This window comes from Entelurus aequoreus, linkage group LG03 (genome assembly GCF_033978785.1).
Source record: "Entelurus aequoreus isolate RoL-2023_Sb linkage group LG03, RoL_Eaeq_v1.1, whole genome shotgun sequence".
Taxonomy (NCBI): domain Eukaryota; kingdom Metazoa; phylum Chordata; class Actinopteri; order Syngnathiformes; family Syngnathidae; genus Entelurus; species Entelurus aequoreus.
The window spans coordinates 23861756-23879381 of record NC_084733.1 but is presented as its reverse complement, the minus strand read 5'-3'; the positions used below and the strand labels follow the sequence as shown (position 1 = coordinate 23879381).

General features: G+C 37.6%; 2 protein-coding genes across 4 annotated transcripts in view; both read right to left on the bottom strand.

Annotated features, from left to right (window-relative positions):
• Nucleotides 1-1997, bottom strand: part of rcan3 (regulator of calcineurin 3) — a 90108-nt gene extending 88111 nt beyond the window's left edge. The window contains exons 1-2 of the mRNA XM_062041509.1: nucleotides 1834-1997; nucleotides 333-606 (exon numbers count right to left, since the gene is read on the bottom strand). Coding sequence (XP_061897493.1) covers nucleotides 333-542 — 210 coding nt within the window. The 5' untranslated portion in view covers nucleotides 543-606; nucleotides 1834-1997. The remainder of the gene's footprint in view (nucleotides 1-332; nucleotides 607-1833) is intronic.
• Nucleotides 1998-3556: 1559 nt separating this feature from the next.
• On the bottom strand, nucleotides 3557-15735 carry nipal3 (NIPA like domain containing 3). 3 transcript variants are annotated; one of them, XM_062040449.1, is made up of 11 exons: nucleotides 15497-15735; nucleotides 15278-15346; nucleotides 13980-14151; nucleotides 13847-13906; nucleotides 13624-13769; nucleotides 11638-11734; nucleotides 11419-11554; nucleotides 9052-9140; nucleotides 8725-8788; nucleotides 4498-4592; nucleotides 3557-4431 (listed from the first exon to the last, which is right to left on the bottom strand). In XM_062040449.1, exons 1-11 carry the CDS (start codon nucleotides 15524-15526, stop codon nucleotides 4256-4258), a joined length of 1134 nt encoding a protein of 377 aa, XP_061896433.1. In that variant the 5' UTR covers nucleotides 15527-15735; the 3' UTR covers nucleotides 3557-4255. The 3 variants fall into 3 exon arrangements, with proteins under 3 accessions (XP_061896433.1, XP_061896434.1, XP_061896435.1); XM_062040450.1 differs by having other exon boundaries at nucleotides 4540-4592; XM_062040451.1 differs by having other exon boundaries at nucleotides 4269-4431; nucleotides 4494-4592.
• Nucleotides 15736-17626: the final 1891 nt, after the last annotated feature.

Below are 17626 nucleotides of genomic sequence, written 5' to 3'. Positions count from 1 at the left end.
ACAAAAATATATGCACATTAAAACTTTGTTAAAACTGCTCGCTTGGCTCCTGTGCCATGTCTACAGTGGAACTGCTAGGAAGCGACTTCCACAAATACATTTTAATACTAATCTAATGACGACTTGTCCAGGGTGTACGCCGCCTTCTGCCCGAATGCTGCTGGGATAGGCTCCAGCCGACCCCGGAAGGGACAAGCGGTAGAAAATGGATGGATGGATGGACTAATCTAATGAATAATGACTCATATAAACATGACCTAGGTGGGTAGCATACACTAAAATTAAGGTGTGCAAATAGTATGTGTGTGCGCCTCAATGGTCAGTTTACTCACCCTGTCCACTTCCTCGTCAAACGCAGCCTCGTGGACGCCACATGCAAAGAGCGCCGTGGGGAGGTCGCTCAGGTCCATCATCTCGTCCGCCACGCCGTCCGGGTCATTGTCCCCAAACACCATGTCCTCCTCTTCCTCTTCATCCTCCTCCGGGTCGCTGCTGTAGGCCTCGGAGCCATTGCTCCACGCCTTGGAGCTCTCTCGCAGCATGGCGAGCCTTTTTGAGACAGCTGCTGGTGGGTGGGTGGAGACCAAAAGCAAGGAAAAGATGCCACTGGGAAAGGAAAATACATCTTTTAGCTTTTTGGTATCAAAAAAACCTTCAACGATATGGATATTGTGCAATAGATTATTCGTGTTAGCAGGCTATTTTTACAGTTTGGACGTATTCGAGATGTGACGTTTGTGAACAAATCAATTATTTTGAAAGCCTCTTTTAGCTTTAGGTGAATGATGAGAGCAGATTCCCAGTTCGTTTGGGAGCCGCTTTTTTATGCACATGCAAATTTAACGTGCCAATTCCGCACATGCGTTCGACCCGCCTGGTAACTTGACTACAAAAACACTTTAGAGAAACTTTTTATTTTTTTTTAAATGACAAAAAAAAAAGTTGACTATTAAAACTTAGAATTTAACATATATTTAAAACACTATTATGTTTGAAATGTACTGTATTAATTTTACTTATTTAGATTCACTTTTTGGGGTCATTATTGTAAAGGGTAGTGATTTAAGCGTACGGTAATACAATTTTGTCCTCACATTTTTATTACGTGCTAATTTTTATTAATGTTTATTTTATTTATACGTTTTATATCCATCAACACTGTTTTCTATATGGTGAAGGGAAAATTCAAACTTTTTTTTGTGATGTCACTGCAAAAGCATAGAAATATGGCACCGGCTTATGGAATGAAAACACAACAAAAAATAAATTTAAAAAAAAGATTTCAGATATTAGAAAAAAAAAAAACTACAATAGCGAGACAGTCTTTTGAAGGCTTTATAAAAGGAACGGCTCTTCAAGATCCAGCTCCCTTCAAAGAGCCATAAATCCCACTTCTAGAATGTATTTTGCACTATCCCAGACATATTAAGTATGCTGTTTGGGGTTTAAAAACATCACTTTGCAAAACAGACCAATAGGAAACAACAAGTTGCTGAAAAATAGATGTTTGCCGCACTCCTCTCATACAAGCGCCTAGGTCACAGCGACATCTAGTGGCGTATTTAAGGTACTGTCTTTATACAGCGCTGCCACCAGTGGGCGTCCTTCTAGCTCAAATGGTTTACTTGTTCCAAAGGAAATAATAAATATTACGTAATGAGCTCATTCAAAATGTATGACAGTAGCATATGCGATGATTTAACGTTTAAATACAACTATTACCTTTTACAACACATTGGCATTGAAGATGGGCGACAGACAACAAGCTAAACATCAGCGATAACAGCGTCCCTTTTCTCCGTGATAACGCTGGTTGCTGGTTGTGTGACTTACCTGACTACCGTTTGTGACGATTAACCATCGCAAAGGGACCACAAGAAAGACTCGGGGAGTCAACAAACGGACAAAATCACTCCGTTTAGCTGTCTTCAATATCAATAGTTTGCTGTCAGAAGCGGCGTTTGTTATTATGGGATTACTGCGGCGCAACCTAACACAGTGTCATCGCCTACAAGCGTTAGACCAATGAGATGGTGGAAGAGTTTCGTGATGACCAATCAAAAAAGCAGAAAGGGAATGTGACTCCCGCCTCTCGGAAGTTAACGCGCAACCGGTGGTTCAACCCAACATGTCATTGAAAGCAATGGAGGATATATTCACAACGAAATACATTTTATACTATTTAATTGTATTTTAGGTATTTTCAATAGGCCGGAAATCTTACCAATACAATTTTGAACGTAATGTAACATGTAATCTTTTATGTTATTTTAGTAAACCAAAGCACTAAAGTAAATCATCAGCAAGTACTTTCCTATTTTAATTATCTACTAAAGCTTGCTAAATGCACAGTGAGTCCTACCGATCTTTGGTTAATAATTATTTCATTTCATTTCCTTTTTTTTTCATTTATTTATTTATTTCAGGCAATGACATAAAAAAGTACAAAGTTGACAACACATAATAATATAAATTAATATAGTGCAAAATGTAATGTATAGTATGTAATGCATGATTGTCCAGTTTTGCCTGAAAGGGAGTGGGAAGAAGATAATTTATTTAATCCCACCCCCAGTTCTCCATTCAGTGATTATTCACATGAGTTTCACTCTTACTTTGTTCAAGGATTATAATACAGATGTTGTATCATAGTGGCATTACCACAGGTAACAATAATTATTACACTGTAACAATAATTTGTATCAACAATGTAGGAATAATGAATATACCAACAATGGTAAGACAACATAGCAATAATGGTAAGGAAACATATTGAGCACATGTTAACACTTTGAGACAGAGTACAGCAGCAAGTCAAATTAAAGACCCTCATCTGAACCAGACCCCATGTTTGTATGATAGTTTAAATCGATTAATAGTTTGGCACTGCTTACGAGTGGTTTGAGCTCTCAGCAATAAGAAATATCCAAAGCCTCTCAAGTTATGAGCCTGCACTCGTCTTATAAAAAAACGTTGTAGATTAGGCGGCAATCATTTTTTAAATACTTAACAAGGTCATTAAATTTGAGCAACTTTGATTGCATAAACAGATTATGAGTATGTTCTAAATAACCAACGTTGTGAATGATCCGCACTGCTCTTTTCTGTAATAAGATCAGAGGATGAATTGTGTTGTGGTAAGTATTCCCCCATACTTCAACACAGTATGTAAGGTATGGGACAACCAAGGTGCAGTATAGAGTATGGAGTGCATTTTCATTGAGGTATAGTTTTGCTTTGCTTATAATTGAGAGGCTTTTGGAGATTTTTGTTTTAATGTGTCTGACATGAGGTTTCCATGAGTTTACTATCAATTATTACTCCCAAAAATGTATTCTCATTTACGATTTCAATTTGGGTATACCATCATTAATTATTTTCTGTTCAGACGTTATGTTGCGATTTCCAAACATCACTATTTGAATGTTGATGATTAATGTCTGTATTAAATGTGTAGAATAAAAATAAAACCCTTCAACAGGAGAGCGGCGTTCAAGTAAGCTCGTTCATATGTTTTGTCAGAAATGCAAAGAAATAGGAACAGTCAAATCATCGGCATATTTAGTTTATTACTTTGGTGAAGGTTTTCATTAGAGACACACGTTACATAGTCAAACACAGCATCAAACAGCACTTTTCTAAAGTGGATTTTTGACCAAATATCTTCAACTGTTGTTTTATGCGATGAGTCATTTTAATCCTACAACTTTAATAGTGCACCCGTGTCTTCTTTTATCCAGTGTTGTGATAATATTCAAGGCACACAAAATGCAAACTTCAAAATCAATAAATACAATAAATTACAGCATTTGGACCCATTCAAAAAAGGTAGTAATACAAACCCTCTAAAAAGCGAGGCAAAGCAAGAGTAAACACTGCTCTCTGGAGATGTTTTTAAAGGCTGATTATTAACTTGAACACCAACAAAAATAATCTTTGGCAAAACGCTTAAAAGTGAGGCATAAGAGTACACGCCTAACAGTACAGTCCTTATATTGCAGAGTATCTTTAAGACATTTGAGTATCAAGTACTGTTTCTGAAACAACTTCAACCACATTTAAATCTGGAATTTTCCTTTTAGTTGTCCTGAGCGTGATTGTACCTGACACCACTAAGACATATTGTCATGCTTGTCCTATGAAGAAGAAAGAAATATTTTGACCCCGGAACAGATTATTTCTATTTACTATGGGATAATCTGTTTCAAAACACACACAACCTTTGAGGTTCCAGTGTAGATATTAAATCTTGGCGCTAATCTTCCTTCCCGTTAGACACTCTTGTGGTTCCAACGCTGGAGGTGGCTTGTTTCCCGCTAACAGGCTGATGAGCAGAAGTTGCTCGGTCGTTGCTGACTAGCGCGCCGTAAGAAAAAGTGCCGCTGAAGTCAGGCGGGACAGCTGGACTCGTGCTATGAATGGTCGGAACACCTGATTGTGGACACATTAAGTAAACAGATTGCAAATTGACTATGTTGCAGTGCAATACTTACACACCGTTACTCATATTCATGGTGACGTAAGGCTCAAAGGTCTTACTCCTTTTCTTGTTTTTAGTGACGAGGAAGACCCCCAAGAAGCATGCGGCGGTCCTACACAACACACAGATTAGTCCAAAACTATGATTACCACATAATGTATATGTATATATATTGTCCATAACCATGATCAAACAAGAAAATACATAATTGTAGACACCCACAATGTATCCACCTAAACATTTTTAATCATGCAATATGCACATGGATGAAAGCACAATGGCTCTATCTGGTGGGGAACTTGGGGAACTACAGTTTCATCAATTTAAAGGGGACCTATTAGGCAAAACCAACCTTTTTTTTTTACCTTTGGTACCTGTTTTTGTGATCTGCATAAGTCCAAAAAAATGTAATTAAGGAGGCATAACTGAGATTTTAATAAACAATCTTGCCATTTGAAATTTGCCCCAAATTGTGACGTTTTTCCCACTGGTGACGTCAGCGGATTATCTATATATGACCTGTCTGTCTCTCTGTGTTGGACCTGCGATGAGGTAGCGACTTGTCCAGGGTGTACCCCGCCCTTTGTCCAAGTGCAGCTGCAATAGGCCCCACGACACCAAAAGTGACAAACGGTAGAAAATGGATGGTTGGATGGTAAAGTCTCACCCGAAAAGCTTTGCGCGAGTTCGCCATTGTAGTTTGTTCTTTTTCTCTATCCTCTCGTTGTGGAGCAGACTGGCTTGCACATGCATCCGCCGCTGTTTTAATTTCTATTACAAAGTAGCGTATCGTTTGAACTTATATCTGTCAGTAGACTTGCTAGGGAAGTGCTAAAAACTACAACATGGCTGACGGGGAGAAGACGCTGTTGAAGTGGAGGCACGTAAATAAGACCGCCCCCTCCAAAAAACGGCACATCCTGAAGAGACGGTCAGAAAAGCAGCTTGAAAACAGTCTGTAAAATATAATCTATGAAACAAAATACCATTATATGTTATGTAGACCACAAGAAAGTGTTATACATGTAGAAAAAAAAATCTTAATATGACCCATTAAAATAAAATAAAACACATACAGTAGAACTTCCAATCATTGCCTTTGGAGGGAATTAAACTTTATGGCAGGAACAGTTTGCCCCTGATACGGATCATTTACTTTGGTTAATGCCCAACCCTTCAAGATGTTTTTGCACACAAAAGCGAGTGTTTTAACTTTGTAAAATCTACTGTATCTCTACCCAGGTGTTGGAGGAATGTATAATATTTCCCCGCAGTTAAGCTCTAGACAAGGGGTCTTTAACAAATTCAAGTTCAAGGACCCCCAACCTGATGGGAGAGATGGGGGAGGGATGGACGCCCAACTTATTAATCTTGTTTGAATTTGTGATTTAAATTAAACTTGTCCTAAACCTTGTTGTTGTGCAATATTAAGATTTCTTCATTATATAGTATAGCACAGCGGCCAACTAGCGGAACTATTCAGTAGCTGGCAGCACAGTGAAAAGGTTGGGCATGCCACTGGTGTTAACAAACTACACTACAATGCGTTGGATCAATGTTAATTCTGTTTAAATGCATTAACATTTATATTTTTCTTTATTCTGTATTTTCATTAAAAAATATATATAGTTTAAAAAATTGTGAAAAAAATTGCAGGAAAAATATAAAAAAACAGGTCTAATCACCAAATATTTTATAACACTGACACAATGAGACCCCCTGTTGAATACCCCTGCTCAAGCCTACGTATACACAGGTAAAAATCTAAACCGTTTAATATATTTTCATGTCAGCAATTTAACTTCAAATGTGAAACTAATATATGTTGTTAAATCATTACATACAAAGCGAAATATGTCAAGTTTTTGTTATAATTTTGATGATCATGGTTTACAGTTTTTGCAAACATTTTCTAAAATTTTCCATTTGAAGTTTTCATAAGCTGTAAGCCATAATCATCATATCAAAGAAGTCTTGAAATATCTTCAGTTGCATGTTATGGCCCTATGTAATTGATTAGTTTCACCTTGTACATCTAATTGCTGGGATAAACGAACATTTACACGATAGTCCAATTTGTGGAGTTTCTCCTGTACATAAGAAAAGCTCTGTGATGGACAAAAGGCTTTATTCAAGTGCTACCGTATATATCAGAGGTGGGACCAAGTCATTGCTTTGCAAGTCACAAGTAAGTCTCAAGTCTTTGCCCTCAAGTCTCGAGTCAAGTCCCGAGTCAAGACAGGCAAGTCCCGAGTCAAGTCCAAAGTCAAGACTAGAAAGTCTCAAGTCAAGTCCCAAGTCCTGCATTTTGAGTTTCGAGTCCTTTCAAGTCCTTTTAACCACAGACTAATATTTTTACACAGATTGTGTATGCTTTTAAAACGCTGTATTTATTTATTAAAACAAGTGCATTCGAAATTGCAGGAAAAAAAATGGTGCTGACATTGCAATTCATAATAGCACTATTAACCAGTCATTTTAATAGTTTAAACAATTTTAAACATTTAACTCATTCCTTTACAGAATAAACACATTTGCAAAAACAAACATTAACATACTATTGGTTGTATTTTATGAAAATAACATTACCACAAAGTTGAGAAGGAGCAAAGATCTTCAATATTTGTATGTGAGAATCACAAAGAAATCTTCTGGGGGAGGATGACACCCCTACAGGGGTTTGGTTTACAAACTTTCAGCCCCACCTAAAACAAAATTCACCAGCCGCCACTGATTATGATGCTTTCTCATTTTAGGCAAAGTATAAGACAATACTTTCTTAACAGTATAATTGTAACCAGGAATAAGTCTTCAAGTAACAATATTCAAATACTAACATTGTTGGGTAAGACAGCATTTGGTTTTATTCTGAATGTAGTGAAACAGATTGGTGGTTTTAGCTGATATAAAGACTTTCAGGTGTTTATATATGTTTAAGTATTTTGCAGACGCTTTTATCCAAAGCGACATACATAAAAAATAGATATAAAACAATCACTGTAAACATTATCATTTAAGGGAAGAATGTAATACAAAATATCAATACAAAGTGTCAAGACAGAATAAACTCTCTGCTGCTGCAGCAACAGAGTTACAGTCTATAGGTCCCTAAAATATATAGATATCTAATGTATTCATACATTGTTTATGTAGGATATACGCATGTATATATAATCTAATCATATTGTTTCTTCAACTTAAAAATAGCTGACCGTTTTTTTCCCCCTTCTCTGGGATTATATTCCCAGTTTTGATCTCGGACGTCTGGTCATTTATAGCGTATAAGAATATTATATTACTGTTAAGCAAACTATGAATAATAAAAACGCCAAAACATGTGTCCGTTATCATAGCTACACGTATGACAAAAAAAACGCGTGAAAATCAGTGGTATTCAGTGAGGTAAGATGAATTAAATTTGCTGACAGTTCATTGCTCCTGACAAATGAATTGCACTGAGTGGAGCGGATCACCACTCCAAGATGGCGGCTCCGCGTCTCGTCTGCGCCAGTAGGCAGTAGCGCTCGATGCTGCGTCTACTTATAAGATGTCTATGGTTATAACGTTAGCAGTGAGTTTACAGCCTCACTGATTTAACTACACAGCAAATAAAAGTCACGTTACTTAGCCAATAAACGTTATCTTACATTCAAAACTTACCCTTCTTTGTGCAACTTCAAATGTCGAACGAAGTTGGAAGTTGTTGCGTCTCCGTCTGTAATATTCGAACTGCGTGATTTGCATACGGCAATTCGTTTTTTGTTGACCAAGTCGTAGTTTTTATACCCGAACGAAACCAACTTTGGCATAATTGTTTCTCACTGCCGCATTGTTTGACAGCTCATGTTCGGTGGTTGTCCTGCAATTGGATTGGATGAATGCTGTGTGATGAAAACAACGTAGATTTAATTTGATTGGCTGTTGTACTGACAGCACACCAGCTGACAGGCAGCACACACGCTTATAGACACAGACGTATAAAATGAAAGATACGGAGCGCTCCCAAATAACTTTTTAAGGTTTGGGTTTTGGGGAAAGTAGCAAGTCATGTCAAGTCAAAAGCCTCAAGTCCAAGTGAAGTCACAAGTCATTGATGTTAAAGTCTAAGTCGAGTTGCAAGTCTCTTTACATTTTGTCAAGTCGAGTCTAAAGTCATCAAATTCATGACTCGAGTCTGACTCGAGTCCAAGTCATGTGACTCGAGTCCACACCTCTGGTATATATTAGTGTTGTTTATGACTCACCCTAACAAGAACATGCAGACGTGAAGGACGTCCTCATTCGAAAACTCCAAATAAAACACAGCCCCTAAGAGATTGAAAGAAAATTAAATACAAAAAAAAAAGGTACCGGTACATCAACAGCAGAATAGAACACTTTTATTCATTCAATTTAGACTTTGAAACCATTAGCAAGTGCCCGCCTGGGAATGAAAGAGCGTTAGTACTTTCACCCGAAAGGTTAACAAACAAAGTTTGCGTCAAACCTGATTTTGAGAGTTCCCCTACTGATTTGTCAACAAACGGCTTTGAAACACTTTAGTTTAGCTTAAAAATAAAAGCGTGACTCACCTGCTAGTACAGCAAAAACAGTGGAAAGGATGTAGTTAACGCTGGCGATGAGGCACGTGTCGTACAACTTGCAAGCTTGAGAGAGAAACCTGCAAAAGCAAATATTTTTTTTGGTTTGTACTGTACATCCTTTCTAAAAGTTATTCAGTGTTTCCTATGCATTCATTTAGTGGTGGCGGCCCACCAGCTCCCAGTTTGCCCTTGCCCATAAACACACCATTACACATGGTCTGCCGGAGAATAAGAAGACAAAGCAGAAGGGAACAGTGTTGCCTACATAGCAACTTTGTCACTATATTTTGCAAGTACCAGTCACTGTAGATCAGGGGTGTCAAACTTAGACTATGTCTACACTAAGCCGGATAATCCCTTAAACAAATAATTATTTAGCCTAAGCCCCGTTTCAGCCACACTAAACTATCATTTAAGGTCCCCCTCCTTGGATAATTTTTTTACATGGGTAAGTGCGCCGTGTATTTCTTGAATCTCCGGCTCTTAGCTTTGTATGGACTCATTGATCGTTTACAAACGGAGTTTGGAGAGGAAGTGACGCCAGAAAGAACGCGCCACAGCCCGCTTAATTAAAAAGCGTGTTTCTCCTTCCGTCTGCACAGACGCTTGTGGAAATCACACATGAATACCTTAAGAGAAAGCGATTGCAGCTATTTGGGATACAACACTTCTCAGACGACAAGAGAACTTTTGAATGTCCAGGTCAGCTGTGATTCTACTTACCGAAAAACTTCGTCCAGTTGTCGAAGGAGAGACAACGAGAATGCGAGCTCCCATGGATGTGATATAAGGGTAGCGTGTGCTTTGTATTGCCTGGCTGACAAGAGAAGACTACGGAAAACGGAGAATGCTTTTGGACTGGCAAAGCAGACTGTATCAGTTATTGTCCGCCATGTATGTCGCGGACTCAACATCTAGGTTCAGAGTATATAAAGTCACCAAAAACGAACGGACAATGAAGGTGAAGGCAAAAGAGTGAGGAGTGTCCTGACCAGAAATCTAGATCCCTAGTTTGATTGATGTAAAATGTTCTTTATCACATTGTTTACGTGTCTAATAAAGATTTGATTAATTTATGATGTCTCAGGTGTGATTCACTACAATCGGGCCCCACAACACACTGGATTCCAGTTAATTGAAATACCAAAACACTGGATATTAGTCACGTAAGTTAAATTTAAGAACTTGCACACAAAGCAACACTGGAGGTGATTATGACGTGTGCAGTCTCCGCGCATGCGTATTAGGTCGCGTTGCGCCGGCGGACGGAGGGGGTTAAACGATGGCATTGTTGTGTGTGAACACGTATAAGGTTAGGTGGAATTTACCCTGGATAACCTTATCCGGCTTAGTGTAAACGGGGCCTTAAAGTACCAGTAGTGTGGAAAAACAAGTTGACTTTATATGCTTGATTGTGTTTCATTGTATACATTAATCCATATCCGATTGTATTTACAATCCGCAAAGTAAGTGAAAATACCTTCTAAACATCACAAAATGCCACAATTTCAGGCAACCATTTTGAATATTCTGCTCCGAACGTCTTCGGTAATTTCCGTAGATTGACGTCACTGAAGTAATGCTTCTGCACTCTGACGATATTATCAGATCAGTCATACTGGAAATACGCAAAAATTAGAGATGTGCTGTCTATCATTCACAATCCCTCTATAAAGACATGAACACATGTTTTTCTTTTTTATACATTCAAAGTCGTACATAAATAAATACATAAAAAGTCCGCAATGGTTGGCTCTCTATTCTGCCCACAAAACCCTCTAAATAACCTAATCATCTGCAAAAAGCAGAGATGTAATCCTGCAGCTACCAAACCAGATATCCTCAATGCTCTGACTGCGCCTAGAAATTCTGTCCATAAAAGTTATGAACAGAATCGATGTCAAAGGGCAGCCTTGGCGAAATCCAACCCTTACTGGAAACGGGTCCGACTTACTGCCGGCAATGCGGACCAAGCTATGACACTGATCATACAGGGAGCGGACCGCCACAATCAGACAGTCCGATACCCCATACTCTCTGAGCACTCCCCACATTGTGACATTAAAAAATAAAAAAAACATAATATAGTTATAATTATTCATGGTTTTAACTCACTTTGTGTGAGTAACGTGTCGTAACTAATTATGCAAATTCAACGATTACGTTATTCCACTGCCCACTGCTGCCACAAATGAATTACAGTCCTAGATTCAAGATTTCTTTTCCCGCTTGTGATGGTTTTAAGAGTGTTTTAAACCGTAATTACACAACATTACAATTAATTTTAAACAGTCAAGCAACCCTATACGAATCCTACAATTTCCTTTGTAAGCAATCGAAACACAGTGCGAGTACCTGGCTTGGAAGGTGACTGTAGACACCATGCACACAAACATGACGCTGAAGATGGGGTAGTCAAGCTGCATGGAGCCCTCCAAGGTCAGAATCAACATGTGAGACACGGCCTTCACTGTAATGACTGTGACTGAACCTGAGCGGCACAAAGACAAAAATCGTCTCTTCTGAATTGTTCCGTCTCAGGAATAAGAGAATGTTTTGGGAAGTTGACTTTACCAAGCAAAGACACCAGCAGCATGATGACGACAAGGTAGTTTGCTTCTCTTTGTTTGTAAAAATATAAAAGCAGGCAGAACGAGATGATCTCCAGGACCTGTCGGTGAATAAACATGATCATTAACATTTTCTATCACAACACAATACAATGCTGCTTACTAAACCACAATAACAAATACACAAGCGAACCACAGGTGTCCGAACTTTTTCAAATCTCAGTCTTTCATAATCGCACACCTGTAAATAAGTCAATGTTTTGCATGAGGATAACAGGAGGATTAAAGTTGCACTTGTTGGGCAAACATTTTCATTTTTTTCTATTGCATCAACTTGTCCTGATGAGGTCAGGAAGCGGCTTAAAGATGGTCTGTAAAACATAACCTATACAACATTTTGACCAAAGAACCACCATTACATGTTATGTCGACCAGTGTTTCTTAACCTTAGGGCAAGGGCCCATTGTTGGGCCACGATCGGCGCCAAAAACCTCAGACTGTCAACAACCTATGCGTGTGCACGTACGGCGCAATTTCGTACAATTTCAGAGAGGAGGAGACTGGGAGGGATAATCAGCAATGTGCGCAGAGTGGGGGGTGGGATTTATAATTTGAATTCTGCCTGGTGACACAAGAATCAAGTACCCCAGCTTTAAGTGAAATAAATCACTGTTTTTGTCATAATATTACATTTGTCAACTTATTCAGGGTTTCCCCTAGATTAGTGGTTAGGAGCGTGGTCACCATGACATCATTGCATAATTTGCTATTCATATATCATACTTTGATATGATTTTCTTCAAAAAGGGTAAAACATGTATACATATATTTAAAAACCAATCTGTTATTATAATTAATATTAAAATATATTTTATATAGTTTTTAAGTATCTATAGACTTTTAATGATTTTTCTTTTTTTATTAAAACCGACTAGCAACAAATCTAGAATCTTTGTCTAGTGTTATTATAGACTGTCCTCATGTTTAGAGACTACTTCTGTCCCTCCATGTCCCAGACAAAAAGCAAGCTGCAGCGAGCATGTCACTCTTGTGTCATACTGCTGCTCCAGTTAAACTTTCTCTCCTTAAAAGCTGCCACTGTCCTCTTAATATTCACACATTTCATAGATTGCTCTCCGCGGGTATATCTGGGATACAGTGGGGCAAAAAAGTATTTAGTCAGCCACCCATTGATTGTCAATGGGTGGCTGACTAAATACTTTTTTGCCCCACTGCATATTAAAATTACATCCACATTGCAGACATGCTGACAAGGTTCCAGACAATCGCGTGCGTCCTGGTTGCATCCGGTTTCGGCAGCGCTGTTTTTGGTGATCAACGTCTTTTTTCAGTGGCCGAATTTTCGTTGCATCACTAGACAATAGTGCATACATAATCTGCTGTATATGTTATACTGTAACGATCTGCTGGCGGTAATGTTTTATGTTTGTGTGGTTTTGATTTGAAGTTAATTTTTCCAATGATCACAAACACACCGTCCATGCTTGAAAGGGGATTGGGTGAGAATGAGGAAGTGTTGTATGTTTATCGAAACATGGAGACGAAGGTGTTTGCATGGGAGGTAAAACCTTTTGGAATTATGCCGTTTGTTAGCATAAGATTGGCAATAAAAGTTAAAAATAGCGTCAGACTTTGTGTGACGACTTCTTGAGGCTACAATACCTTATATTACTTTAATTTGTTTTCATGTAAAATACCCTCATTTTTAAGGTGTGGCGGCGATGACAATGCCGTGGCTGTGCGCCACATTCAGTAACATCAAGGGGAAACCTTGTGATTTTTACACTAAATTGACTTGTATGACTAATGAAGGACACAATGGTAGTTAAAATGGTCTTATCAATAAATAAAATGTTTTTTTTACATTGCACATTGAACACAGTGCCTGTATTGCATCACATTAAAGATTGTGTGAAGATTAGAAAGCAAATTTAATGTGCGTTTGGGCTGGGGAGTGAATGCGTCTTACCAGATACAAGAGAACAGGCCAACCGACAAGATGTCGCACAACAATTTCTGCTGTAAGCTTTTCATGCCAGTTGGGTCCAAACGCTACAAAGAGGTACGCCCCTCCGATGGCGAGGACAGCACCCAAGAAGGAGAGCCCATAACGCTCTGAAAGCGAAACACATCACATGATTCAATTGAAAATACGACCTATGTGATGAGGTATACCCTGCATGTGCACTCACTTGCAAAGTCCTTTGGTCTGTATTTCTCCGGCATGAAAATAAAACTCAAAATGAAGCTTGCTGAAAAACAAAAACAAGATCTGTCACATCATCTTTCTTCATTTTTTAAAAACTGCTGCAGAGGAACACTTACTGAGGATGGAGACAGCATTGAGCGGCGCGATGAGACTGAGGGGGGCGAAGGCGTACGAGACAAAGTTGGCCGTTTCACCCAGAGAGGTGAGAAAAAAACCAAACCACCAGGTTTTAGTGCGGAAAAACATGTGCGGGTCCTTTGCGCCCACAATGATGACATGGCCATATTTCTGTGAGGGACAAAAAAAACAACCTCTGACCGCACTCATTGTACACACTGTAAAACGTGCCATTACATCAGATGAGGCAGCACAACTTTATTACGCAACAATTTATATGGTGCACTGTTATATGTGTCAGTAGAAATGTTCACGTTTCAGCCTACAAGAATTCCACTTCGGACGAGAGAAAGCATGTTGTGGTAAGTTGTGGATGTTTTTTAATGTTTTAGCATAACAATTAGCTAACTTTAGCCCTGTTATAATGTCATCAGTGACGGTAAAATATACATCTTTTGTGGTACATGTTCTAGTAGTGGCTCTCTAGCACACACACACGCACACACACACACACACACACACACACACACACACACACACACACACACACACACACACACACACACACACACACACACACACACACACACACCAACTACAATTGTTGTGTAAGTACAATTAAAAAAATAATAGTTACTGAATAAATTTAGTTCAGCACTTGAGTACTTTTTTTTTTACCAAACTAGTAATTCTTTGGATGACTACATTTTACTTTTACTTGAGTTGTTTTACTTCAAAGTAAAGGTAGTGTACTTGAGTAAATTTTTTTGTCCAGTCTACTCACCTCTATTTATCGCACAAGAGTGTATTCCAGTGATTCTTCATGGGCTCTATCTAGTGGCACGCCAAAGAATCAATTGATTGTTGGTTTTTTTATATTCAAACACAGTGTTACTGTTCAAATTGTGTGTGATTTTTTAAATAGCTACTATGGTACATTTTTAGTCTACTTTAAACCGGCATAATCCTTTACATCTTTTGTAACTGAGATACTGTGTGGAACAATTTCCCTTGTGGATCAATAAAGTTTGTCTAAGTCTAATGTTACGGTAGTCAACATTTCGTAAAGGCTTGTTGAACAAAACCTATGTCTTGTTTTTAATGAATACTTAGGCCTACTATGCTAATATATTTCAACGTTGGTCATTATGGTGGTACTTGTAGAGCCATGTTTTTTTTTTACTTGGCGGAAAAAGCTTGAGGACAACTAGTGTAGTCCAAAGGATACACTGTGGGAGAAAGGGGGTATTTACAATAAATATGGGCGGTTATTGAGAAGAGAAAAGGCATCACTCACCTGAATATTCAAGGAAATGCTTACAAGCACGTTTCCAAAAATAGCAAGTAGAGTTCCAATGAGGTTGTTCTGGAAAAAACAAATATTCAATGAGAGATAACCCAAAGGTCAAGTCAGCTATGTGCAAAATATTTTAAAAACAATACTTTTATCATGTATAAACACTCAATTGGGTTTCATACTAAACAAGAAGATAAACACTATTCATGATGTTCTTACCGTGTATGAGTCTTCGTTTAGCCTATCCATATCTCTTTCGTACAAATTCAGCACTTAGCGGCAACCGACAAACTTACGTTACGAAGTTTCATACTGTCACTTTCCTCCGGTCGACCATAAAACAAGTATTATTAATTAATTTCTGAATTTAATGGGCTTAAATGACATAATTTTACCATCAATAAGCTTCCGACTTCCTGGGTCGAATGACCGTTTGAGGCAAATTACGTCATCCGGCACATGGGTCACATGACAGGAAGAATCATCCCGGAAGTACGTTTATTTACAAATTATGATATTAAATAAATATATAAAATGTCGCCTTTTTCCTACTAAACCTGTATGTATATCTAGCTATTTTTGTTTTTAGCACATCGCGATAGTTTAAATATAAATACATCACGTTCAAAGAAATACCTACATAATTAAATTAGTTTTGGCTTTGTATTGTTAATATAATTTTACAAATGCAGCTATCTGAAAATATGTAAAAAACAAACAAACAAAAAACTAACAATATTATTGTTTCCATTTTTAAAAAAAAATGTAATTGCAGTACAACATCAAGACAGTAAGCTGTGCTATTGTGCTATAATGGACTTCGCCGTCATTGGAGGAAGTTAATTTTAAATTATTTGTACTTTACCATAAATTAAATGCTTCCATTTTAAAATGATGAATAAATTAAATGGATTGATACATTACCCCCTCCTTCCCAAATGTATACATTCATGCAATCGGTATTATTTTTGTACTTGCTGTGTCATTGCAGCTGTCAAAGAGGAGCACATATGCCGGAGACGTGCCAAAACCAAAACAAAAGGCATCAGGGCGGAAACTTCTTGAAAAGAAAAGCTCTGTAATTTGTTCCAACTGTTTCTAAAAGGGGATAAATAAGAACCGTGAGTCACTGCAAGCAGGGCTGCAACGAAACATGGCAAGATAAATCACAGTGTGACTGGTATGTGGCAGTCTTCTTGGTTGATTTAACATGCAACAATGTCAAAATTAACATTCCATTATTTTGGAAAATGGTCCAGTTTGCAATGACAAATTAATTGCAATTTGATTCTAAAAAATAATATTTTTACATGAATAGCAACGTGTGACTTTTAGGCCTTACTATTCCAAACCAGTAGAGGGAGTGTAGACCATGGAGGGAAATCCCAGTGCACATGTTATTTGGCATTTGATTGATAGATGATAAATATCACTGTCTTTCATAATCAGACTTGTAAATAAGTCAATGTTTCACATGTGGATAACATTATGATTAAATATGCACTTTTTGGCAGATACGTCCTATTGCTACAACTTGCCCTGATGAGTTATTGGAAGTTGCATGATCCTGATTGCAATGCTTCAGCTAATTGACTGTCTGAAAAAGAAAAATGCATTAAAAAAGGAAAAAAATGGAAATGTTTCATACGAATTTGTAAATCAACAATAATATATATGTATATGTTTATTTTATATATATATATATATATATATATATATATATATATATATATATATATATATATATATATATATATATATATATATATATATATATATATATATATTTTATTGTTTTAACAATATGTTTTATTCAATTCCATGTTGCAATATAATGACCTTTGTGTTTCTCGAGGACATGTTGTTACCCGAAAAAGTATTTGCTTCATTGTTGCATTACGTTTAAAATGTTCAAATAATTTGCAAAAAAATATGAAAACAAATTGTTTGATTTAAGCAGAATGTTGTGAACATGCTTTGCACATATTACTAAATTCAACATTTTAATTTTTTTAATTATTTTTTTTACTTTTTATATGAATGTTGTCTGTCTATCTGTGTTGCCCTGCGATGAGGTGGCTACTTGTCCAGGGTGTACGCCCAACTGCAGCTGAGATAGGCTCCAGCACCTCCTGCAACGCCGATAGGATAAAATGGATAACTTGGTTTGAATTATTTCAGTTTTTCCCCCCATGTTGCACAGTGATAGATAGATAGATGATAGTACTTTATTGATTCTTTCAGGAGAGTTCCCTCAGGAAAATTAAAATTCCAGCAGCAGTGTACAGAATTGAGATCGAATTTAAAAAAGTAAATAATGGGGGTATAAATGGAAACAAAATAGAAAAA